Genomic DNA, 26627 nt, shown 5'->3' on the forward strand with positions numbered 1-26627 from the left:
CAATATATATATGTGTTTTTGTATATATATATCCAGACTTAATAAACAAACTAGGTTGATGCGGATCAATAAAGGTTCAATTTTAAATTGAACTGAAACTGTAAAATAAAGTAGAACTTTATCTCAATTCAAATGAAATAAAAGAAAGACAGTGAGAGACCTGTAATGAGCAGGTGTGCCTGCAGGGGGCGCTGCTGCTCTGCGTACACTTTTGTTACTTTAACTGTTGTTTTCCACAGGTGAACTTCGGACTCAGACTCTCAGTGGAGTTTCTAACGGGACGCTCTGACGTTTCTCTGCGGGCTCTGGACGTCTGGTCCCCGGGGTGAACAGCCTGAAACTCGGCCTCTTGTTCCAACCTGCAGCGGCTCCAGGATTTCCGGGTAAATCCTCCACATCAGATCCGTGTGTGGAGCCTCAGCTGCGGTCACGAGTCTCTCACACCCCGCGCTCACTTCCTGCAGCTTCGCCCCGGACTGACAGGTCTGCTCTCCCGGTGATTGCGGCTCGGCTCCCCGGGACATGTCTTCTCTGGAGGTGGTGAAGCGGGGCCTGGAGCTCGCAGGGCAGCGGCATGTTCTTCAGTTCTGGCCGGAGCTGGAGGAGGAGGAGAGGGAGCGGTTCCTCCAGGAGCTGGCTCTGCTGGACCTGGACGGGCTGCGGGCTCACTGTGAGCGGGCTGCGGCCGCTGCTGCTGCTCCTCCGGCCGGCGGGGACCGACACATCGAGCCGGTTCCTCCGGAGCTCATCGGCAGTGTGAGGAAAAGTGACCCAGAGAGTCTGTCCGCCTGGGGGGAGGAAGGTGAGGGTCCGTCAGCAGCTCCGTGTCAGAGGAAGAGCAACAACATGGAGTCAGAACAGATGGAGCACCAAACCAAGGCTGTAGTAATAAATACTTCTGCTTCTGGAAAGTACTCAAATACTGTACTTTTACAGTATGTATAGATGTATAGAGTACATTCACTGAGTTACTGTACTTCAGTACATGTTTCATGTATCTGCTCTTTACTCATATAGATTTATTTGCAGGTACTTTTACTCCACTTCACATACCAGCAGCTATCTGTACTTCTTACTACACATAGTCTGTAATGGAAATAGAATGTTGCATTTAGGAACAGTAGAATAATAAATGTGCTACTTTTACTTGATTAGATATTTGTGTATGTATTTGTCCTTCCTCCAGCTCTGTTCCCAATCCGCTCCCTGCTGCTGTGTGTTCTCAGGGCTGCTGCAGATCTCTCAGAACCGGGTCGGGGTCCTGCTCCTGGCCGGAGGTCAGGGGACCCGTCTTGGGGTCCAGTACCCTAAAGGGATGTACAACGTCGGGCTGCCAAGCAACAAAACCTTGTACCAGATCCAGGCCGAGCGGATTCACAAAATCCAGCAGCTGGCAGATGTTCAGCGTGGATCCAAATGCTCAGTACCATGGTGAGATCTCATCAGCTGACATGGGATGTTTGTCTTTCTTTAGTCTGAGTGTTAAAGATGTCCCTGAGGATGCTTGTCTGAGATCTGTTTTAAAGAAAATGATCTGCTCATCTCATCAGGTACATAATGACCAGTGAGTTCACTCTGGCTCCCACTCAGAAGTTCTTCAAGGAGAACAACTACTTCGGTCTGGAGCCGTCAAACGTCATCCTGTTCGAGCAGAGGATGATTCCAGCGGTGACCTTCGATGGAAAGGTCATCCTGCAGGGGAAAGGGAAGATCGCCATGGCGCCAGGTGGGTACCGGCGCAGACAGACGTGAGACCTGGTGTCTTCTGGGTCATGAGAGTGACCGGCCCTGTTTCCTCTCTGTCAGATGGGAACGGCGGACTGTACCAGGCGCTGGTGGACAACAAGGTTCTGGAGGACATGAGGAGGAGGGGGGTGGAATACCTGCACGTGTACTGTGTGGACAACATCCTGGTCAAGATGGCCGACCCCGTGTTCATCGGGTTCTGCGTTAGCAAAGGGGCCGACTGCGGAGCCAAGGTAGAGTGAAGAGTTTGTTGTGTTGAATACAGACAGAACCAGGCTCTGCTGCCCCCTGCTGGTCAGTCTTATGCCTCTGTTGTCTGTCAGGTGGTGGAGAAGGCGTACCCCACGGAGCCAGTGGGCGTGGTCTGCAGGGTGCAGGGCGTGTCCCAGGTGGTGGAATACAGCGAGATCCATCCAGACACGGCCGAGCTGCGAGGACCTGGAGGAGAGCTGGTCTACGGCGCAGGAAACATCTGCATCCACTTCTTCACCAGAGCGTTCCTGCAGGAGGTGGCAGAGTGAGAACCCTCATCGTTACTTCCACAGCTTCACGTCCACCACTGCACCTGAAGTTTGCTCATCATCACCATTATCTCCAGAACCATGACACATTTAAAGTCATGTCCCCCAGAGGACAAACCCTGAATATAACCAACCTTTGCTTGTTTGTCTTGCAGGAAATTTGAAAGTCAACTCAAACCACACGTCGCGATCAAGAAGGTTCCCTTCGTGGACTCGGAGGGGAATCAGGTCAAACCCACCAAACCCAACGGGATAAAGATGGAGAAGTTTGTTTTTGACGTGTTTCCCTTCTCCAGGTATGGTTGAATATTATCTTCAGCTATAAACCACTTCCTGTGTGTCATCACGTCGTTAACGGTTAAACATTCACTCTGTCTGAAGGAACTTCGTCGCCTTTGAGGTTTTAAGAGAAGAAGAGTTTTCTCCTCTGAAAAATGCCGACAGTGCAGCGACCGACAACCCGACCACGGCCAGGAACTCTCTGCTGACTCAGCACTGCCGCTGGGCCGCGGCCGCTGGAGCGACGCTGCTGGACCAGCACGGGAAACCACTTCCTCCTGGAGCCAGGTCTCTGACTCACAATGCTCCTCATGACTTCACTGTGCCCCGCTCATCGAAGTCAGTAGATCTACTTTGTTTAAGTGATGTCGGGGGTCAGAGGTGGTTCTCTATCAGGTGGTAAAAAACTGGACTTATCATTGTAATCTAAAAGTGTGTGTGTGTGTGTGTGTGTGTGTGTGTGTGTGTGTGTGTGTGTGTGTGTGTGTGTGTGTGTGTGTGTGTGTGTGTGTGTGTGTGTGTGTGTGTGTGTGTGTGTGTGTGTGTGTGTGTGTGTGTGTGTGTGTGTGTGTGTGTGTCCTCTGTAGTGTATCACCGGCAGACGCTCCTCCAGCTCAGTGTGAGATTTCTCCGCTGGTATCTTATTTTGGAGAGGTGAGTTCAAACCAACACTTTATCAATCTGCCCCACATCACTCATAATCATCAGTCCACTGAATATTTCTGATTTCTTCAAGATCCACGAATCATTGTCTGATAAATCTGTTAAAAATGTCAAATAAAGGTTAAAGGAAGTGATAGAATCTGCAGCTTTGTCCAGATCCAGTTCTTTCTTCGTCCTTCCACCTGGAAACAAACAAGAGTGAAAACTTAATTTCTCAGTTGGAGGAAACAAACACATTCTGAGTATTTGACTTTATAGAGACGAGACAGAATTAGTTGTTGCTTTATTTAACTGGTGAGTTTCTGTGCTTGACCCTAAGTGAACCTCTCGTCCTTTTCAGGGCCTCGATCTGATGCTGAAAGGAAAGAACCTGCGGACTCCTCTGATCCTGGATCTGATCAAGGCCAAAGAGCTTCAGGCTCAGTGATGGAACCGAACAGACCATGCATTCATCTCTGAACTGGAAAATCAAACCTCCATCTCCCATAATTCTTACTTTTTTAAGAGCTACAAATAAATGTGATCATTTCAAATCTAAGAAGGGAATTTAAATAAACATTTTTTTTACTTCTAATAAAAAATATGTTCTAATAAGCAAATGATTGCTGTTTCATTTCGTTTCAATCATTTTGTTTGATATATGTACATGTATCAAAACTATATGTTTACACAACTATATGTTTACAAAGAAAAAGAAAGATAAATGCTACCTAATACAAAATCGCTTTTCGGCGTATCCCGGCCACCGTAGCCTGGGTTGTCATTTGACCGGTGCTGGCCAATCAGAGCAGAGAGAGAAGACAACAGAAAACAAGCGGACGGTTCGTGTCACAATAATCTGAGACTGAGTTTAATCTGAGTTAAATCTGAGTTTACACCAGTTTTAATGTTGATTTATCGGAAGCCGGACTTCCTGTCTCCAGATCATTTCCCCTTCAGTCTCCGGTGCAGTCGCTGCGGTGGTCGCCGCTAGGGGGCGCGGCAGCAGGACGTCGGTCGCTCTGGATCAATTATCGCTAGTTCGTCGCTAACTGTGCGTGTGAACGTGCACGGAAGTGTCATGTGAGGACCATGTTCAAAAACGTGTTCGGTTCCGGGTTCGTGGTGAGAACCGCTCACGTGATTCTGACCTGGGTCATAACGTTGATCCTCTTCCTGCACGACACAGGTGAGACACTACATGTATACTGTGTACATGTATACTGTGAATGTGTATATGTACATGTATACTGTGTACAAGTATATGTATATGTATACTGTGTACATGTATATTGTGAATGTGTATATGTACATGTATACTGTGTACAAGTATATGTATATAGTGTACATGTACACTGTGTACATGTATACTGTAAATGTGTATATGTACATGTATACTGTGTACAAGTATATGTATGTAGTGTACATGTACACTGTGTACATGTATACTGTGAATGTGTATATGTACATGTATACTGTGTACAAGTATATGTATGTAGTGTACATGTACACTGTGTACATGTATACTGTGAATGTGTATATGTACATGTATACTGTGTACATGTATAATGTGTACGTGTGTGATGTGTATATAATAATTGTATGAGATATTAGAATCATGTGGAGGTTTGGGGCCGATGTCGATACTTTGGAGTTTAACACTTTAATCGTGATAATTATTGATATCGACAGATATTAAACATTTCTGCCCTTTATCCAAATACATACAAATATCAAAATTAAAACAAACATTCCTGCACATTGTGCATTCTTGACTCTAAAGTAAAAGGTTGGCCAGCATGTGATGGTGTCCCCGTGCGGGTCCATGTGAGTAATGACACGTTGTCCCTGAGACAGAGCTGAGGAAGCAGGAGGAGACGGGTCAGCTGGTCCGGCCCGTCCTCTTCGTCCTGCTCGTCCTGGGCTCGGTGCTGCTCTACTTCGCCGTGTCCCTGATGGACCCGGGCTTCATCCTGTCGGACGACTCTGGTCTCCAGGTGAGTTCTGACACCGCTGCTGGTGAAGACTCGTCAGACCAGTGAGGACTGAACAGGAAACCAGTCGCTGCTTCTCTCACCAGTTTGTCTCTCGTGTGGTTTCAGTTCACGCTGGGAGTGACCGAGGAGCAGCAGGACATGATCCCCCCCACCACCAAGTCCCTGAGGCAGCGCCGCTGTGGACACTGTCTGCTGCAGGTACGACGCCTGCCTTGCTCAGCGGCTGCCACAGGCTCCAGTTGTAACAGTTTGTTTTTATCTCCACAAGAAGGTAAAAGTGATCAAGTGATTCTGGAACTTGATTCAGAAGTTTGGTGATAAAATCAACTCAAGGTTCTGGAGCTTTCCACCACATCTTGGTTCAGATGCTTTCAGTGACGGAGGAAGAGGAGGTGATGAAGGCTGATGTGTGGTGGAGAGCTCTGGAGGAAGAGGAGGTGATGAAGGCTGATGTGTGGTGGAGAGCTCTGGAGGAAGAGGAGGTGATGAAGGCTGATGTGTGGTGGAGAGCTCTGGAGGAAGAGGAGGTGATGAAGGCTGAGATGTGGTGGAGAGCTCTGGAGGAAGAGGAGGTGATGAAGGCTGAGATGTGGTGGAGAGCTCTGGAGGAAGAGGAGGTGATGAAGGCTGATGTGTGGTGGAGAGCTCTGGAGGAAGAGGAGGTGATGAAGGCTCAGATGTGGTGGAGAGCTCTGGAGGAAGAGGAGGTGATGAAGACTGATGTGTGGTTGAGAGCTCTGGAGGAAGAGGAGGTGATGAAGACTGATGTGTGGTGGATAGCTCTGGAGGAAGAGGAGGTGATGAAGGCTGAGATGTGGTGGAGAGCTCTGGAGGAAGAGGAGGTGATGAAGGCTGAGATGTGGTGGAGAGCTCTGGAGGAAGAGGAGGTGATGAAGGCTGATGTGTGGTGGAGAGCTCTGGAGGAAGAGGAGGTGATGAAGGCTGATGTGTGGTGGAGAGCTCTGGAGGAAGAGGAGGTGATGAAGGCTGAGATGTGGTGGAGAGCTCTGGAGGAAGAGGAGGTGATGAAGGCTGAGATGTGGTGGAGAGCTCTGGAGGAAGAGGAGGTGATGAAGGCTGAGATGTGGTGGAGAGCTCTGGAGGAAGCAGCAGGATGTTGAGGGACTCGTCAGCATCAGACTGAAACCTGAGTCTTGTCGGACCAGTGGTGTAGGATGACTGGTTCTAAGTTACAGAAGCACGTGACCTCCAGTGAACCGGTCACATGACCCAGCAGCAGGAGTGTGTGCTCAGCAGAACCTCTGTGAGACGTTCAGTGGAACCTCATCACTACGTTGAGTCTAGAGCTGGAAACTCTTCTTTGTTTCTCTTCTAAACACATGACCTCTGTTTCAAGCAGCAGCCAATGAGATCGAAGCACTGCCAGACGTGTCAGCACTGTGTGCGGCGGTACGACCACCACTGCCCCTGGATCGAGAACTGTGTCGGGGAGAGGAACCACCGCTGGTTCGTTCTGTACCTGGCCGTGCAGCTGCTGGTGCTGCTGTGGGGGCTTCACATCGCCTGGTGAGTACGTCTCCGTCCCCTCTCGTCTCCGTCCCCTCTCTCGTCTCCGTCCCCTCACGTCTCCGTCCTCTCTCGTCTCCGTCCTCTCTCGTCTCCGTCCCCTCTCGTCTCCGTCCCCTCTCGTCTCCGTCCTCTCTCGTCTCCGTCACCTCTCGTCTCCGTCCCCTCTCGTCTCCGTCCTCTCTCGTCTCCGTCCCCTCTCGTCTCCGTCCTCTCACGTCTCCGTCCCCTCACGTCTCCGTCCCCTCACGTCTCCGTCCCCTCACGTCTCCGTCCCCTCTCGTCTCCGTCCTCTCACGTCTCCGTCCTCTCTCGTCTCCGTCCCCTCTCGTCTCCGTCTCGTCTCCGTCCCCTCTTGACTCCGTCCCCTCACGTCTCCGTCCCCTCAGGTCTCCGTCCCCTCTCGTCTCCGTCCCCTCACGTCTCCGTCCCCTCAGGTCTCCGTCCCCTCTTGACTCCGTCCCCTCTCGACTCCCTCCCCTCACGTCTCCGTCCCCTCTCGTCTCCGTCCCCTCACGTCTCCGTCCCCTCTCGTCTCCGTCCCCCTGTGGAGGGGTGAGAGGACTCCATCCTCTCACCCCTCCACACATCGTATGTCTCCTGCTTGTCCCCCCAGGACGGGGCTCAGCCACGCCCCCAGCTGGCAGCTGTGGCTGCGGACCAATGGCGTGCTGCTGGGCGTGGTCGCTCTGGAGGCTCTGCTGTCGCTCATCGTCCTGCTGCTGCTCGGCTCGCACCTCTACCTGGTGTCTCTGAACACCACCACCTGGGAGTTCATGTCCCGCCACCGCATCTCCTACCTCAGACACTGCGGCGCCGACGAGAACCCGTTCGACCGCGGCAGCGTCCAGAACCTGTGGGGGTTCTTCTGCGTGTGGGGCAGCGTGGTGTGGGAGCAGGTCTACTTCAGGGAGGGCAGCGACCCGGTGTAGGACCAGACCGAGACGTGAAGTCCTGAAGAACCACGTCACCCACTCAACTCTCCTTGTGATCGGTTTACCTTTTATATGGGCACATGTGTTTTGTGTCATGACTCTGGAACATTCCCTCGGTTCCTCGGTTCCTCGTCCCGGAGCTTTGTCTGTGTCGTGCTCCACATGATTCCACATCAGGAACATCTCGTCCTCTGATCTGTGAACAGATGTTTCCTCCGAGTGAGACGTCTGCTCCTCGTTAACGTCTCTGCAGACGACCAGCAGCTCTCACACATCTCAGGTCTTTACTGCCTGCGGCACTTTCAGGTTCTGAGTGTTTCTTCACCTCGTCCCTCTGAACCCGGACTCCACTGGATCTGTTACAGTCACATGGTTAAATGACGAATGGACTGGTACATCATTCTGAAGTTTACTCTTGATTCAATATCTAGTAATTAACGTAAATAGTTGGATCGATGGTTTCTATGTTCACTAAATCAAGAGATTTATACAGATTTGCTGCCGTTTGTTTTCCAGGTTCGTTCGGTTTCACATGAAGTGATTGAATTGTCTTATTTATTCTGTACAGAAGATCAACAGAGTCTCAGAAGGAGCTTCGGACCGAAGCTGTTTCCACACCGATACGTTCAGTCCTCCATGAAACACTGCTCATCTTCAGGTTATGGTTTCATGTTCTAATGCTCAGAATCATGTTCCTCAGACTGTCCAGCTGCAGCTCCTCTCTTCAGCCTCTGTCTTTTAGCTCCTGTCTCTTTAAGACCCCCCTCCTCCTCCCAGATGAAAACTGCTCAGTCCTTTATTTACGCTTTAATATTGAGGTGTTTCCGGGGAGGAGCTTCCTGTACAAGCTTTACGACACCTGGCGTCCACACTGGACGGTTTTCATTTCTAAAACTGAAACGTATCGGTGGAAGCAGCCGAAGTCTGAGACTCTTATTCTCTTTTTATTTAATGGTTGAAAAAACAGACTGTATCATAACTTGTGTTCAATCTGACCACGATGTCCAGAAGACTTTGACTTTCAAGCTATTTTATATTGTATTTATCATTTTGTAACTATTTGAAAGCAGAACACGTCTTTAGACTTTTGTACGAGTGTTTAGATGAAGTGAAACTGGAGCAGAGGTCGTTAGTGCAATAGAAACCTGGTGAAGAGCAATAAGTGTGAAGTCGACCTTCATGTACAGTTAGTGAGGAATTAACTCATCTTATTTATATGAACTCATTAGTGTTCCTCTGGATTATATGCAAAACTGTCATGCAATGTGTTTTACTACTTTGAAAATGACTGTAAACATGAATAAATAAATGTTTGATGAATTAAATTTATTCATTCGTTTTGCTTCATGTAGTTTTACACTTTACAGTTTGACATCTTATTTTAAAAAGAAAAACACTGAGAAACATTTTAAAATAACCATCTCCCAGACTTATACATCCCAATAGAAAACAACTGTTAGTGAGACGGCAGTAAACGCTGAGTCATGTTTCAGAGCGCGTGACGACCACTGACTGTAAATAAAGATGGACGACACGTCTTCCGTCCTCTGTCCAGACAAAAGATCTCAGATACGAACGCTGCCCTCTGCTGGTGAGGATGTGCTTTGCAGCCAGAGTCTGTGCAGTAAGTCACATGAGTGGTGGTGCTGAGGTCCCGCCCACACACGCACTCAATCCTGATGTTCATCAAGTACACTACAGCTGGACGGAGGAGGGCGCCACCCGGTGGTCATCTCATGAACGAGAAGTCAAAGTCGATGAAGATGTCTTGCTGCTCGGCCGTGAGGACGCACGGAGTCCGGGGGGGCGTGAGCACCGGCTTCAGGCGCGTGAACTCCTCGTCGAAGTTACTGACGTCCTGCGGCGCCCGGATCACCGGCAGGAACGGCGGCTTCGCCTTCTTGGCCAGGAGAGCGTCCCAGTCCGTCCCCTGGGGACAGACGAGGGTTCAGATCAACACGTCCACACACACAGTCCATCGTCACCAGGCTCAACATGATAATCTATATATCTGACTGGCTGATGATTATAATAAATAAACACGTATAAAATCTCTTTAACTGAAATTTCAACAGTTTTCATTTATTCTTCAATGTGCTGACTATTCAGACTGAACTGAAAATAAAGATGGACGACATGATATGAGTGAGTGAGTGTATATAAATATATATATATATATATATATATATATACAGAGAGAGAGAGACAATGACAACAGCCTGGGACGTCCTGATTGACAGCTGAGACCGATAAAGATTCTGATTAAGAGACAGAGCTTCGTTAACGAGGCTCCACTGACATGCGTCTAGGGATCAGAAAACTTTAAAACTTCATCTGACTCCAGTTTATAATCTTGAAGTAGAATCACTTTCACTTTTCATATTTTCATATTCATATTTTTGGCAAATAAAAACCTGGAAGAATCTGTGTCTCTTGATTTCCGCAGCGTCTTCTTCTCCGCCTCCGAGTCTCGTCCCAGGATTCTTCTGCAGCAGCTGAAACAGAAACGATTGAGAACAGGACACGAGGCCTCGGGGGTTCGAACCCCGAGGTGGAATCAAACGGAGCTGAGAGTCTGAGCGGAGACCGACCTTCTGGATGAGAGACACCGACTCTGGAGACAGGAAGCGAGGGAATCGAACGTCGTCGTTCACGATGCTGTCGAACACCTCCTCCTCATCGTCACCGGGGAAGGGCGACTGACAGAACAGACAGATCAGAGCTTCAGTTCCTCCTGTGTAGGTGACTGGTCATGTGACATGTTTCCAGTCGTTTAGTGTGGATCTCAGTTTGTGAATGAAAGCAGGATTTCACTGACCTCCCCCACCAGCATCTCGTAGATGAGAACCCCCAGCCCCCACCAGTCCACACTGCGAGTGTAGTTGTTGTCAGTCAGGACCTCTGGAGCCAGAAACTCCGGCGTGCCGCAGAAAGTAGACGTTCGATCCCCGTGTCCCATCCCTGCACATGGAGGAGAAAACGTTTGCATCCCATAGAAGACGCTTTCCAATTTACATTACATCACAAAAATGTCTTTACCTTCTTTGCACAGACCAAAGTCTGCTATCCTGACAAACCCGTCAGCGTCCATCAGCAGGTTGTCCAGCTTCAGATCCCTGAGACACAAACAGACACGTGAGGATCCTGATGGAGACACCAGCTCAGACTCACTGTCCTGAACACGCACCTGTACACGATGTGCTTCTGGTGGAGGAACTCCAGACCGAGCAGCACACACGACGAGTAGAACCTGCACACAACACAACGTCTCAGATCACTCAAACCGTTCTCTTACACAATGTGAATTTATGTGTATTTACTAAATTCTAAAATCTACACAGAGGTAAATGTGCCTATGTTGAGGGAGAGCGGCGTGTTCTCACCGGGCTTGTTTCTCCGTGAAGATGCTGGTGTGAATGTGCGTCATGAGGTCTCCTCCGGAGGAGTAGGCCATCACGAAGCACACGTGGTCCTCGGTCTGGAAGCAGCCGTACAGGTTCACGAGGAACGGATGCTGAGACGTGTTGATGACCTCAAAGATTCTCTTCTCACACATGAGGCTGAAACAAACACACAGAGCTGGTTCCTGAACGCTGGGTTCAAACCTCTGATGAAGAGCAAAGCAGCGAAGTGGAGATCTCCCTCACCTGTCGACTTCGTCCCGTGTCACGATGTCTCCCTTCTTCAGGGCTTTGATGGCGTACAGCTTCCCTGACTTCTTATACTCGGCCATCAGCACCTTGGATCAGGAGAAACATTTCAACCACTGAGTTTAACAACACGTTAACAACATGTGAACAACATGTCAAACTCAGTGTTGTGCTCTGAACCCTCATTTCTCAGAGGGCGGAGGTTTACCTTTCCAAAGTGACCTCGTCCCAGGACGGAAATACAGTTGAAGTCGTCCATCTGCAGCGCTTCATCCGTCCTGCACGAGAAAACAAGAGGCTCAGATGTCAGGAGACACGGAGACACAGAGACACGGAGACACAGAGACACTGAGAGACAAAGACACAGAGACACGGAGACACAGAGACACGGAGACACCGAGACACCGAGACACCGAGACACAGAGACACAGAGACACAGAGACATAGAGACATAGAGACACGGAGACACAGAGACACTGAGAGACAAAGACACAGAGACACGGAGACACAGAGACACCGAGACACCGAGACACCGAGACACAGAGACACAGAGACACAGAGACATAGAGACATAGAGACACGGAGACTTAGAGACACAGAGACACAGAGACACAGAGACACAGAGACATAGAGACACAGAGACACTGAGAGACAAAGACACAGAGACACGGAGACACAGAGACACAGAGACACAGAGACACCGAGACACCGAGACACCGAGACACAGAGACACGGAGACACGGAGACTTAGAGACACGGAGACACGGAGACACGGAGACACGGAGACACGGAGACACGGAGACACGGAGACACGGAGACACGGAGACACAGAGACACAGAGACATAGAGACATAGAGACATAGAGACATAGAGACACAGAGACACAGAGACACAGAGACACAGAGACAGAGACACAGAGACACAGAGACAAAGACACAGAGACATAGAGACACCGAGACACCGAGACACCGAGACACGGAGACACGGAGACACGGAGACACGGAGACACGGAGACACGGAGACACGGAGACATAGAGACATAGAGACATAGAGACATAGAGACACAGAGACACAGAGACACAGAGACAAAGACACAGAGACATAGAGACAGAGACACAGAGACACAGAGACAAAGACACAGAGACATAGAGACAAAGACACAGAGACACAGAGACACAGAGACACGGAGACACAGAGACACAGAGACACAGAGACACTGAGACACTGAGACACGGAGACACGGAGACACGGAGACACGGAGACACGGAGACACGGAGACACAGAGACACAGAGACATAGAGACACAGAGACACAGAGACATAGAGACAAAGACACAGAGACATAGAGACAGAGACACAGAGACACAGAGACACAGAGACACGGAGACACGGAGACACGGAGACACAGAGACACAGAGACATAGAGACATAGAGACATAGAGACACGGAGACACGGAGACTTAGAGACACAGAGACACAGAGACACAGAGACACTGAGACACGGAGACACGGAGACACGGAGACACGGAGACACGGAGACACGGAGACACAGAGACACAGAGACATAGAGACATAGAGACATAGAGACACAGAGACACAGAGACACAGAGACACAGAGACATAGAGACAGAGACATAGAGACAAAGACACAGAGACATAGAGACAAAGACACAGAGACACAGAGACACAGAGACACGGAGAGACAGAGACACTGAGACACAGAGACACTGAGACACGGAGACACGGAGACACAGAGACACAGAGACACGGAGACACGGAGAGACAGAGACACTGAGACACGGAGACACAGAGACACAGAGACACCGAGACACCGAGACACCGAGACACAGAGACACAGAGACATAGAGACACGGAGACTTAGAGACACAGAGACACGGAGACACGGAGACACGGAGACACGGAGACACGGAGACACGGAGACACGGAGACACAGAGACATAGAGACATAGAGACATAGAGACATAGAGACATAGAGACACAGAGACACAGAGACATAGAGACAGAGACACAGAGACACAGAGACACAGAGACACTGAGACACTGAGACACTGAGACACGGAGACACGGAGACACGGAGACACGGAGACACAGAGACATAGAGACATGGAGACACGGAGACACGGAGACTTAGAGACACAGAGACACAGAGACACTGAGACACGGAGACACGGAGACACGGAGACACGGAGACACAGAGACACAGAGACATAGAGACATAGAGACATAGAGACACAGAGACACAGAGACACAGAGACACAGAGACATAGAGACAAAGACACAGAGACATAGAGACACAGAGACATAGAGACAAAGACACAGAGACATAGAGACAAAGACACAGAGACACAGAGACACAGAGACACGGAGAGACAGAGACACTGAGACACAGAGACACTGAGACACGGAGACACGGAGACACAGAGACACAGAGACACGGAGACACGGAGAGACAGAGACACTGAGACACGGAGACACAGAGACACAGAGACACCGAGACACCGAGACACCGAGACACAGAGACACAGAGACATAGAGACACGGAGACTTAGAGACACAGAGACACGGAGACACGGAGACACGGAGACACGGAGACACGGAGACACGGAGACACGGAGACACAGAGACATAGAGACATAGAGACATAGAGACATAGAGACACAGAGACACAGAGACACAGAGACATAGAGACAGAGACACAGAGACAAAGACACAGAGACATAGAGACACCGAGACACCGAGACACCGAGACACCGAGACACGGAGACACGGAGACACGGAGACACGGAGACACGGAGACACGGAGACACGGAGACATAGAGACATAGAGACACAGAGACACAGAGACACAGAGACACAGAGACAAAGACACAGAGACATAGAGACAGAGACACAGAGACACAGAGACACAGAGACACAGAGACAAAGACACAGAGACATAGAGACAAAGACACAGAGACACAGAGACACAGAGACACGGAGACACGGAGACACAGAGACACAGAGACACAGAGACACTGAGACACGGAGACACGGAGACACGGAGACACGGAGACACGGAGACACGGAGACACGGAGACACGGAGACACGGAGACACAGAGACATAGAGACACAGAGACACAGAGACATAGAGACAAAGACACAGAGACATAGAGACAGAGACACAGAGACACAGAGACACTGAGACACTGAGACACTGAGACACGGAGACACGGAGACACGGAGACACAGAGACATAGAGACATAGAGACATAGAGACACGGAGACTTAGAGACACAGAGACACAGAGACACTGAGACACGGAGACACGGAGACACGGAGACACGGAGACACGGAGACACAGAGACACAGAGACACAGAGACATAGAGACATAGAGACACAGAGACACAGAGACACAGAGACACAGAGACATAGAGACAAAGACACAGAGACATAGAGACACAGAGACATAGAGACAAAGACACAGAGACATAGAGACAAAGACACAGAGACACAGAGACACAGAGACACGGAGAGACAGAGACACTGAGACACAGAGACACTGAGACACGGAGACACGGAGACACAGAGACACAGAGACACGGAGACACGGAGAGACAGAGACACTGAGACACAGAGACACGGAGACACGGAGACACGGAGACACGGAGACACGGAGACACAGAGACACAGAGACATAGAGACAAAGACACAGAGACATAGAGACAAAGACACAGAGACACAGAGACACAGAGACACGGAGACACGGAGAGACAGAGACACGGAGAGACAGAGACACTGAGACACAGAGACACAGAGACACGGAGACACAGAGACACAGAGACACAGAGACACAGAGACACAGAGACATAGAGACAAAGACACAGAGACATAGAGACAGAGACACAGAGACACAGAGACATAGAGACAAAGACACAGAGACATAGAGACATAGAGACAAAGACACAGAGACACAGAGACACAGAGACACAGAGACATAGAGACATAGAGACACAGAGACACAGAGACACAGAGACATAGAGACATAGAGACAAAGACACAGAGACATAGAGACAGAGACACAGAGACACAGAGACATAGAGACACTGAGAGACAAAGACACAGAGACACAGAGACACAGAGACACGGAGAGACAAAGACACAGAGACACGGAGACACGGAGAGACTGAGACACGGAGAGACACGGAGAGACTGAGACATAGAGACATAGAGACATAGAGACATAGAGACACTGAGACACTGAGACATAGAGACATAGAGACATAGAGACACAGAGACATAGAGACAAAGACACTGAGACATAGAGACATACAGACAAAGAGACAAAGAGACACTGAGACACTGAGACACAGAGACACAGAGACACTGAGACGCTGAGACGCTGAGACACAGAGACATAGAGACAAAGACACAGAGACACAGAGACACTGAGACATAGAGACAAAGACACAGAGACACAGAGACACAGAGACACTGAGACACAGAGACGCTGAGACGCTGAGACACTGAGACACTGAGACACAGAGACACTGAGACATAGAGACAAAGACACAGAGACACAGAGACACAGAGACACAGAGACACTGAGACACAGAGACACAGAGACACAGAGACATAGAGACATAGAGACACGGAGACTTAGAGACACAGAGACACAGAGACACAGAGACACAGAGACATAGAGACACAGAGACACTGAGAGACAAAGACACAGAGACACAGAGACACAGAGACACAGAGACACCGAGACACCGAGACACCGAGACACAGAGACACGGAGACACGGAGACTTAGAGACACGGAGACACGGAGACACGGAGACACGGAGACACGGAGACACGGAGACACGGAGACACGGAGACACAGAGACACAGAGACATAGAGACATAGAGACATAGAGACATAGAGACATAGAGACACAGAGACACAGAGACACAGAGACACAGAGACAGAGACACAGAGACACAGAGACAAAGACACAGAGACATAGAGACACCGAGACACCGAGACACCGAGACACGGAGACACGGAGACACGGAGACACGGAGACACGGAGACACGGAGACACGGAGACATAGAGACATAGAGACATAGAGACATAGAGACACAGAGACACAGAGACACAGAGACAAAGACACAGAGACATAGAGACAGAGACACAGAGACACAGAGACAAAGACACAGAGACATAGAGACAAAGACACAGAGACACAGAGACACAGAGACACGGAGACACAGAGACACAGAGACACAGAGACACTGAGACACTGAGACACGGAGACACGGAGACACGGAGACACGGAGACACGGAGACACGGAGACACGGAGACACAGAGACACAGAGACATAGAGACACAGAGACACAGAGACATAGAGACAAAGACACAGAGACATAGAGACAGAGACACAGAGACACAGAGACACAGAGACACTGAGACACGGAGACACGGAGACACGGAGACACAGAGACACAGAGACATAGAGACATAGAGACATAGAGACACGGAGACACGGAGACTTAGAGACACAGAGACACAGAGACACAGAGACACTGAGACACGGAGACACGGAGACACGGAGACACGGAGACACGGAGACACAGAGACACAGAGACATAGAGACATAGAGACATAGAGACACAGAGACACAGAGACACAGAGACACAGAGACATAGAGACAGAGACATAGAGACAAAGACACAGAGACATAGAGACAAAGACACAGAGACACAGAGACACAGAGACACGGAGAGACAGAGACACTGAGACACAGAGACACTGAGACACGGAGACACGGAGACACAGAGACACAGAGACACGGAGACACGGAGAGACAGAGACACTGAGACACGGAGACACAGAGACACAGAGACACCGAGACACCGAGACACCGAGACACAGAGACACAGAGACATAGAGACACGGAGACTTAGAGACACAGAGACACGGAGACACGGAGACACGGAGACACGGAGACACGGAGACACGGAGACACAGAGACATAGAGACATAGAGACATAGAGACACAGAGACACAGAGACATAGAGACAGAGACACAGAGACACAGAGACACAGAGACACTGAGACACTGAGACACGGAGACACGGAGACACGGAGACACGGAGACACGGAGACACAGAGACACAGAGACACAGAGACACTGAGACACGGAGACACGGAGACACGGAGACACGGAGACACGGAGACACGGAGACACGGAGACACGGAGACACGGAGACACGGAGACACAGAGACATAGAGACACAGAGACACAGAGACATAGAGACAAAGACACAGAGACATAGAGACAGAGACACAGAGACACAGAGACACTGAGACACTGAGACACTGAGACACGGAGACACGGAGACACGGAGACACAGAGACATAGAGACATAGAGACATAGAGACACGGAGACTTAGAGACACAGAGACACAGAGACACTGAGACACGGAGACACGGAGACACGGAGACACGGAGACACAGAGACACAGAGACACAGAGACATAGAGACATAGAGACACAGAGACACAGAGACACAGAGACACAGAGACATAGAGACAAAGACACAGAGACATAGAGACACAGAGACATAGAGACAAAGACACAGAGACATAGAGACAAAGACACAGAGACACAGAGACACAGAGACACGGAGAGACAGAGACACTGAGACACAGAGACACTGAGACACGGAGACACGGAGACACAGAGACACAGAGACACGGAGACACGGAGAGACAGAGACACTGAGACACAGAGACACGGAGACACGGAGACACGGAGACACGGAGACACGGAGACACGGAGACACAGAGACACAGAGACATAGAGACAAAGACACAGAGACATAGAGACAAAGACACAGAGACACAGAGACACAGAGACACGGAGACACGGAGAGACAGAGACACGGAGAGACAGAGACACTGAGACACAGAGACACAGAGACACGGAGACACAGAGACACAGAGACACAGAGACACAGAGACACAGAGACACAGAGACATAGAGACAAAGACACAGAGACATAGAGACAGAGACACAGAGACACAGAGACATAGAGACAAAGACACAGAGACATAGAGACATAGAGACAAAGACACAGAGACACAGAGACACAGAGACACAGAGACATAGAGACATAGAGACACAGAGACACAGAGACACAGAGACATAGAGACATAGAGACAAAGACACAGAGACATAGAGACAGAGACACAGAGACACAGAGACATAGAGACACTGAGAGACAAAGACACAGAGACACAGAGACACAGAGACACGGAGAGACAAAGACACAGAGACACGGAGACACGGAGAGACTGAGACACGGAGAGACACGGAGAGACTGAGACATAGAGACATAGAGACATAGAGACATAGAGACACTGAGACACTGAGACATAGAGACATAGAGACATAGAGACACAGAGACATAGAGACAAAGACACTGAGACATAGAGACATACAGACAAAGAGACAAAGAGACACTGAGACACTGAGACACAGAGACACAGAGACACTGAGACGCTGAGACACAGAGACATAGAGACAAAGACACAGAGACACAGAGACACTGAGACATAGAGACAAAGACACAGAGACACAGAGACACAGAGACACTGAGACACAGAGACGCTGAGACGCTGAGACACTGAGACACTGAGACACAGAGACACTGAGACATAGAGACAAAGACACAGAGACACAGAGACACAGAGACACTGAGACACAGAGACGCTGAGACACTGAGACACAGAGACATAGAGACAAAGACACAGAGACACTGAGACATAGAGACAAAGACACAGAGACACAGAGACACAGAGACACAGAGACACTGAGACATAGAGACAAAGAGACACAGAGACATAGAGACACAGAGACACTGAGACAAAGAGACATAGAGACATAGAGACATAGAGACACAGAGACATAGAGACAAAGACACTGAGACATAGAGACATACAGACAAAGAGACAAAGAGACACTGAGACACTGAGACACAGAGACACAGAGACACAGAGACACAGAGACACAGAGACATAGAGACATAAAGACACAGAGACATAGAGACACAGAGACACAGAGACACAGAGACATAGAGACACTTAGACACAGAGACACTGACTAACCCTAACCCGTGGTTTAAATGTCAAGACACATTTTCAATTTATCAAAGTTACATTTTTTTCCTGAATCCAATCTAGAACACTCCAGGAAACTGAAACCCTGAAAACATTCCAGACAAAGTGCAGAGAGCGTCTTACTGAGCAGGACAGTGGACGGACGGTTGTCTGTTCGGCTTCGGACTCTTGTTTTCACGTGGAGACTGTTTTCAACCAGATAATCAGAAGTAAAGAGACACATCCACAAACAAACTCACGGCCTCAGATGATGAATTATTAGACATCACTCATGATAAATATTGGTTCACATCAGTTCCTGGTGGAGCTGCTGTCACTCACCAGCAGAGAGTCTTTGATGATCCTTCTGGAGCGATGTGGAGATCGTCCAGGTTGATCTTCAAAGAAGTTCAGATTCACGACAGCAGCTTCTCTGAAGAAAACAAAGACAGGTCTGTCAATCAAACTGTGAGTTCTTCATCTCCTAAATAACTCTCTTCATTATAAGACCCGTGTGTCTTCTCTGTGAGCTCAGGTCAATGATCACGTTGCTCTGCAGTCACTTCCTCTCTCACCTCAGAGGAGCATGGAGTCAGAGGATCAGTGAGCTCACTTTTCAGATGGCTCCTTCATACACGTGACAAAGAGAAGGAGTCTTACTGCGACTGAGGAGCGGCGGAGGACGAGTGGCCGGGGGGAGGGCCCGCTAGCGGAGGACTCATGGAGTCCAGGGAGCTGCAGGGAGGCAGGATGCTCATCATCAGACGGCCCCAGGTGGCGAAGTTCATGTTCATCTGAGCGGCACGCAGGAAGTCCTTCCCTGTGGACGCAGGCGACAGGATGAGCCACTTGTGAAGTTTGGTGCAGATTCAAATCAAAATCAAAATCTGAACTCTATGTGCTTCATGATATTTATATCAAGAGATCCACTGAGTATCTAACTGAACTTATAAAACTCAATATTTTTCCAATATTTGCCTTTTTCTTTGGGGAAGATTCTCCTCTGCCTCTGGAGCTTGGAGCGCCGCTCGATGACGGGGTTGATAAATGTCACCTGGAAACAAACAAAGTTTGAATATTCTATATCCTTTGCCTGATGATAAGAAGCGTAGTTTGATTCTAACAGTCATGCAGGCGTCAGAGGAAGGAGAGTGAGGACCTCGATGAAGAGGAGGCCCTGAGGCTCCAGGTGCAGACACATGCCGTGTCGCTGGTTATCCAGGAAATCCTCCAACCGCAGGAACTTCACTCCGCTCAGCGCACGCCAGTCTCTCCAGTACACGGCGATCTCCAGCTCCCTGGACTGGAACCACAGAACAAACAGACAAACAGATTCCAATGAAGCGATGTCCGGGACCTGGGAGGGTTTAATCAACCAGTCGGTAACTAACCCGGCCTCGTAACTAAAGGTGCACTGTGGAGGATTTAGTGACATCTAGAGGTGACGCAGCATATTGCAACCACCTGAATCCCCTTCACCTTCCGATCATGGAGGAGAAACTACTGTGGCGATGGCGATAACACTGGTCTCAGTGAACCAGTGAGAACGAGCGTCGGGGGTGAAAACCAGAGTCCTCAGCAGAGACGCCGTTATGGTTCCAACCAGATTAGAGCAAGCGGGAGGATTAGTGACGGATTACAGGAGAAGGTCGAGACGATCACAGACTCACACGGAGTCAGAGCATCGAACAGATGTTCAACATCAGAGGAGACTGATGTCAAACGTTATGAAGTCGAGGGTCAGCAGAAAACTGACTGCAGAGAACAATCAGCTCTTTATCGATTTATCTGATTAACGTCTCCTTGAAGAGATAAGTTGTTTAATTCAGAAAATGTGAGATAATTGTATTGATCGCTCAAATGTCTTGTTTCACTTATCTGTCATGAGAGGAGCAAAGGAAATATTCACATGTATGAAACTGAAACCAGAGATATTTGCCCTTTTATCATAAAAAAGAATGAATCACTTGAAATGACTTAAGTGTGTGTTTATTGATCAATGAAGAATGAATTGCTGCCGTGCTACAAGAGACCGAACTACACGGATTCAGACGTGAGGAGAAAAAACATCAATTACTGGCAAACCTGCACTGAGTGAAAATGAAATCTATCAATTAAGGAGAATAAATTCCACATATTTCAGATTAAATCGAGATGAACAACATGTGGAGCCGCGCTCACATCAGGGAGTGGATATAAAAAGAACCTTGTGGCTCAGATGTTATTTAATTTGCTTAGTGAAGTGAAAGTTTCTGACCCTTTCCAGTTCAATGCTGAAGCTCTGGCCCCAGGCCTCTTTACCCAGCTGTCTCCAGTGTGTGTGTCCCACGATCCGGTTGTCCACCTTCAACACGGCGCTGATCTCCGCTGAGACACAGAGACGCAACACGGTTAATAACACAGGCTGAGGGGAGGTTCCAAATGAGTCAAACATCATGTCAGCTGCTGTTAATACACAGCGAGACTGAATTCAGTCGTAATAATACATGGAAAATAAATGTGGATGAAATGAAAGCTTAAAGAATTCTGATCGCCCCCTGGTGGCTGGCTGCAGTAAAGGTCATAGTCTCCTACATGTTAGCAGATGGGACATGGACTCAAGCCCCAAAATACACGTACCATTAAAACACTCCTGAGTTAGAGGCATTTTTCCAAAGATAGTTTATGACCTACACTGACCAGCCACCAGGGGGCGATCCAGATGATTTGGAATAACGTGTGAAGAGCTGTCCTGACATCCATCTTTATCTGATGAGTATTTAAAGATGGATGAGATGACAGTTTACAGAAGGGACGTGTGAACTCACAGGACATTTCTTCGGCCTGGGTCTTCTTTCCATTGGCACTGCGTCCTGATAGGCCGGCTCTCACCTTCAGAGACTTCGCGTCCGAGACGCTTCCGGAGGCGGACGGGATGCTGGTCACGCGGCTGCGACCTGGAACCGCCTCCAGCAGGTCCTGGCAGCCCATCAGGCAAACCTCCAATCGCCCTGAAGGTCAGATGTTGTAGAAATGACAAGAGGAGGTCAGAGAAACCAAGGAAATGAAAGGAAAACAGTGGAATTCAATCTGAGCAGGAACCTGTTAGACTGGTGGGTTTGAAGAAGGAGGACGAGGACAGGGCGCTGGACAGTTTCTTCGGCGTGCCGTAGGACAGAGAGGTTCCAGACGCCAGCTCCTCTCTGATGGCAGTGTGTTTGGGATGATCCTGAGGCAGCTCGCTCAAACGTCTCTCCAGGGACAGACGCAGCAAATCCACCTTCTGAGAGGACTCCTGCATTCGTGCCTGAGCCTGAGGGACACACACACAGAACACTGCTGGGAGACGCACAACACTGGACATGTTCTGGAGTTTGTGTTTCACACAGAAGAACCCACAGGAGATGGTCCGTGGCCGACTCGTTGACCTGAACCCTCCACATCTTACACACCTCGGCCACTATCCTCCGATCCTGGATCTTCCTCCCGCTCAGCTGCCTCACCACGTTCTTGGCTCCTTCTGCGACGGCGGACTCGATCTTCATGTGGTGCATGAGCTCGGCCACCCGCAGCTCCACGGGGCTGGTCAGCTCCACAGCCGGACCTGATGCAGAGAAGCCACCTGAGATATAACAGATTTATACCAGCAAGAAAATGAATGAAACTCTTTTGTCTTGTATTCAAAATAACTCAAAACACAAAGTATGAGTGAATCAACACTGACGCTCTTCTCTCCCTGAGCGTCTGTTCTCTGTGACTCTGCTGAGTGGGTTCATCTCCCGAGAGAACAACTGACTGAGAGTCACAGACACAACCAGCTGAAGAGTGAAGCTGAACTGAGATCAGTTCAAAAATCTCTGAATTTATTAAAAACCAGAGTTTATCTCCAATATTTAGCAGGAAACTGTGAAACATGAAGAATTCTGAACAGTTTGGTGGATTTGTTCCAGCTGCAGATCTTCAGGCTCAGGAAGCAGAGGATCATGGGTAATATCCAGTGGGAGGACACAGTCAGAGTCAACACATCATGAGACTTAGTGTGTTTTTTACCGTGGGTTCCATCTCGCTCGTCGTCTCTGGCCTGACTGACTTTAACGATCTGCATCCGCAGCAGCTCGATCTTGGTGCGACTGTCCTGTAACATCTGCTGAGCCGTGGAGAGCATCTTCCTGTCCTGGAAACAAAACCAACCGTCACCTGCTGCATCACAACTCATTAATAAAACCACTGGTACGCAAAATACCAAAGAAACACGAAGATAAACACGTGCTCCTCACCTACGACTGGAGCAGACAGATGTTAGAATCTCTAGTTTCTTTCTAATGAGCAGATCTCAAAGCATAAATCACACAAAGACCAAAGATCTGCTTCACATGAAATGAGACATGAGCAGAAGGTTTTTCAAACAGAAAGTGTGTTTGTCTGTGCCAGCAGTTCACAGCATGAAGTCAGTGCTGCACAGAAACCCCACGTGACCCTGAGTGTGTGCAAGTGTGTGATAGAAAATCCTTTTGTGTCATTGTATCATACAAAAATACAACAATGTCAAGGATGTGACGTCCGGCTGGTGGATTAAAAAGTCGGAACATTCACAATCCAGAAAACACACAAAACAACCTTGAGAGCAGAAAGCTGTCGCCCTTCTGCAGCTGCCCTCCTGGCACGCGTGTGTGTGTGTGTCTGTGTGTGTTTGTGTGTGTTTGTGTACCTTCACTGTGCTGGATCTGTACGTGTGGATCATGTTCTCCGCGCCCTGTTTGACTTTGGTCTCCATGGTCAGCTGTTTCTTCAGGGTTCTGACCCGACCGGCCACCGGTGACGTGACGTCCTGCCACTGACACGACTCTGCTGACTGAGCCTCTTCTTCTTCTAGGCTTCCTGTGTAAACAGTAGGAGTATTTATAATGAATACTTATATATAAACTCTATATATAGTGCGTCCTGTTTCCTGACCTGTGGTGCTGTCTCTCTCGGTTCCCATGGACCTGGCGTTCAGCTCCTGCAGCTCCCAGTGCAGCTGGTCCAGCTTGCGGCTCGAGGCCTTGAGCTGCCCCTCCACGTCGGCGGCGCTCTTGCGGTTGGTGACGGCGCGGCGCAGCCTCTCAGCCGCCTCCTTGATCTTCAGCTCGCGCTGGATCTCCTGCCGGAGCAGCGTGCGAGCATCTTCCAACCGCTGCTGGAACTGTGGGTCCAGGATATCCACCTCGTCCAGCCCCCGCAGGTTTCCGTTCTGAGAGACACACAACTGGGGTTCACACAGCTACACGTACACAACCATAACATAATTTACACACGTATCATTTCTATAAAACCAGCTGCTGATGCAGTTAAAACAAAGATGTGACAGTTGCACAAGCAACAGATGATATTAGGCCGCCCCCTTGTGGATGAGTTCAAAACTAAAGCAGCAACTTGATCAGCAGCCTCAGTTGCGCAGACCATATTATATATATATATATATATATATATATATATATATATATAATATTTATATATATAATATATATATATATTATATTATAATATATATATATAAAATATAAAATATAATATATATAAAAGTCTATGGTCCACATCAGTTTTGTATGGTACAAAAGTACAACGAAATATATAGAACTTGACTTATGAAAATAAAGATTTTATACAAAATATAAACATTAATGCGCAGATTTAAGTTAATTTTTCATATTCATTCATATATTCATCAATCAGTCTGTAAAATAAAAGTTTTCATATCACAAATATATAGACAGCCACTGATAATCTGTGAAAGACTCACATCAGCAGATGTTAGCTGATAAATCAGTGAGATCTGGGATTTAACTCTATGAAACAAAACTACTAGATATTCAAAGAGAGGATTTTAAATTCTATAAACGTGAGAGACCTTGTTTACATCAGACCTGTGGGAAACTTAAACTTGAATTATGTGTAGGAACAAACAACACAACAGGTTCTGTCAGTTTGTGTATGAAGAATTCAGACAGAATTCAGGTTTTTGCTCATAGACATAATCCTCTGTAGACACACCTCCTGTCAATCAAAACAAACCTGTCCCAGGAAGTAGAGGCTTCAAAGATACACACTTTGACAGGAATCATTCAACACAATTATTAATAATGATGAATAAATAACACAATTCACTGACTGTCACTATGACAGAGGATCGTTCTTCTGGTGTTAGTTGAGATAATAGAGCGACAGTGACTCGACTCGTCTCCAGGACCAACACAGACCAACACACACAAACACACACAAACACACACACATTCACTTCTGTTTGTTCAGAACACTAAACATTAAATCTCTGTTTAGTTCAAGTTGAACAAAGTTCAGCAGAGTTTCGGTTAAATGCTCGCGTCACGGACGCACAAACCGGAACTGAGCAACAACCGGACAAACAAGAAAGTCCAGCGCGTGCGTGTTATTTAACGCACCTGCACCTCAGGTGTTGTCCGGTGAGTGACGTCACCGGCTGGTAGAAACCTCTGCTTTCTAAAGAGTCGCGTCACTGAACTCACCTGAAGAGATGGAGCGGACATGGTGGGGGTCGGGGGACATCTGGGGGGGGGGGCCCACACGGTCCTCTACAGGTGGGGGAGCAGGTGACACAGGTCCGGGGGCACGGCACGGCACGGCACGGCTAGTTTAGTTTAGCTTAGCTTAGCTTAGCCTAACCTAGCTTCTCCTCTCTAGCCTCCGCTGGTCTCTTGTGGTCTCACCTGAGCCGCAGGTGCGTGCGCGTCTCGCGCAGCAGAATCTCAACTGAGGTTTGAATCACCCCGACGCCACCGTGACGTCACCGGCCAGTCAGCGGCTTGATTGGACATCCAGGGGTGATGACACCGAGGCTGCAGGAGCCAATCGGGTTGGGTTATTCACTGCACCTGTCGAGGTACCTGCAGCCGTAAATAGAGAATGAGTCTAAATATTTAAATCATTTCATCTGATCGAATACGAATGAGCCAAAGAATTTTAAACTATTTATTCATCAATACCTTTCTACTTTGAGCTGAACACAACAGCTGTTTTATGTTTTTTTATTGAGTTATTGTTTGGTGGATGTTTGTCAGTACATGTATTTACTTCTGTGCCTTTTCTCAACAATGTCAGAGAGAGTGAGTCAAAACAATAAAATATGTAAAATCATCAATCTGACAAATTGTAGACTCTGTTTGAGTCACCAATCACAACTTGTCTCAT

General features: G+C 48.7%; 3 protein-coding genes across 7 annotated transcripts; 2 read left to right on the forward strand and 1 right to left on the reverse strand.

Moving 5' to 3' along the window:
* Positions 1–232: 232 nt before the first annotated feature.
* On the forward strand, positions 233–3808 carry uap1l1 (UDP-N-acetylglucosamine pyrophosphorylase 1, like 1). The gene is made up of 9 exons (XM_062413075.1): positions 233–802; positions 1227–1431; positions 1551–1726; positions 1807–1979; positions 2070–2263; positions 2423–2563; positions 2649–2834; positions 3134–3200; positions 3550–3808. Exons 1-9 carry the CDS (start codon positions 523–525, stop codon positions 3634–3636), a joined length of 1509 nt encoding a protein of 502 aa, XP_062269059.1. The 5' UTR covers positions 233–522; the 3' UTR covers positions 3637–3808.
* Positions 3809–3985: 177 nt separating this feature from the next.
* Positions 3986–8976, forward strand: zdhhc12b (zinc finger DHHC-type palmitoyltransferase 12b). Of its 2 annotated transcripts, XM_062413004.1 has the most exons (6): positions 3986–4030; positions 4133–4377; positions 5046–5185; positions 5291–5383; positions 6546–6712; positions 7329–8976. In XM_062413004.1, the coding sequence occupies exons 2-6, from the start codon at positions 4281–4283 to the stop codon at positions 7642–7644; spliced, it is 813 nt and encodes a 270-aa protein (XP_062268988.1). In that variant the 5' UTR covers positions 3986–4030; positions 4133–4280; the 3' UTR covers positions 7645–8976. The 2 variants fall into 2 exon arrangements, with proteins under 2 accessions (XP_062268988.1, XP_062268987.1); XM_062413003.1 differs by having other exon boundaries at positions 3992–4377.
* On the reverse strand, positions 8955–26333 carry pkn3 (protein kinase N3). 4 transcript variants are annotated; one of them, XM_062413002.1, is made up of 22 exons: positions 25946–26324; positions 24378–24654; positions 24133–24302; positions 23475–23598; positions 22877–23028; positions 22527–22737; positions 22253–22435; positions 21703–21812; positions 20605–20748; positions 20424–20499; positions 20106–20265; positions 19788–19878; positions 19590–19651; positions 11506–11575; positions 11295–11386; positions 11031–11207; positions 10835–10897; positions 10687–10763; positions 10466–10608; positions 10239–10346; positions 10062–10142; positions 8955–9577 (listed from the first exon to the last, which is right to left on the reverse strand). In XM_062413002.1, the coding sequence occupies exons 1-22, from the start codon at positions 25964–25966 to the stop codon at positions 9377–9379; spliced, it is 2793 nt and encodes a 930-aa protein (XP_062268986.1). In that variant the 5' UTR covers positions 25967–26324; the 3' UTR covers positions 8955–9376. The 4 variants fall into 4 exon arrangements, with proteins under 4 accessions (XP_062268986.1, XP_062268985.1, XP_062268984.1 ...); XM_062413001.1 differs by having other exon boundaries at positions 22877–23046; positions 25946–26323; XM_062413000.1 differs by having other exon boundaries at positions 10062–10346; positions 25946–26333.
* Positions 26334–26627: the final 294 nt, after the last annotated feature.

This window comes from Platichthys flesus, chromosome 19 (genome assembly GCF_949316205.1).
Source record: "Platichthys flesus chromosome 19, fPlaFle2.1, whole genome shotgun sequence".
Lineage (NCBI taxonomy): Eukaryota > Metazoa > Chordata > Actinopteri > Pleuronectiformes > Pleuronectidae > Platichthys > Platichthys flesus.

What these genes read in the sequence shown, in the direction of transcription:
- pkn3 (XM_062412999.1), bottom strand. Translation starts at nt 25,966, where the DNA reads ATGTCCGCTCCATCTCTTCAG. An exon ending in TCATCAAAGACTCTCTGCTG is followed by an intron (nt 19,652 to 19,787) that starts GTGAGTGACAGC and finishes GGTTGAAAACAG; the next exon opens with TCTCCACGTGAAAACAAGAG. An exon ending in TTCACGGAGAAACAAGCCCG is followed by an intron (nt 10,898 to 11,030) that starts GTGAGAACACGC and finishes TGTTGTGTGCAG; the next exon opens with GTTCTACTCGTCGTGTGTGC.
- zdhhc12b (XM_062413004.1), top strand. Translation starts at nt 4,281, where the DNA reads ATGTTCAAAAACGTGTTCGGTTCCGGGTTCGTGGTGAGAACCGCTCAC. An exon ending in CGGACGACTCTGGTCTCCAG is followed by an intron (nt 5,186 to 5,290) that starts GTGAGTTCTGAC and finishes GTGTGGTTTCAG; the next exon opens with TTCACGCTGGGAGTGACCGA. An exon ending in TGGGGGCTTCACATCGCCTG is followed by an intron (nt 6,713 to 7,328) that starts GTGAGTACGTCT and finishes TTGTCCCCCCAG; the next exon opens with GACGGGGCTCAGCCACGCCC.
- uap1l1 (XM_062413075.1), top strand. Translation starts at nt 523, where the DNA reads ATGTCTTCTCTGGAGGTGGTGAAGCGGGGCCTGGAGCTCGCAGGGCAG. An exon ending in GAAGATCGCCATGGCGCCAG is followed by an intron (nt 1,727 to 1,806) that starts GTGGGTACCGGC and finishes CCTCTCTGTCAG; the next exon opens with ATGGGAACGGCGGACTGTAC. An exon ending in GGGCCGACTGCGGAGCCAAG is followed by an intron (nt 1,980 to 2,069) that starts GTAGAGTGAAGA and finishes GTTGTCTGTCAG; the next exon opens with GTGGTGGAGAAGGCGTACCC.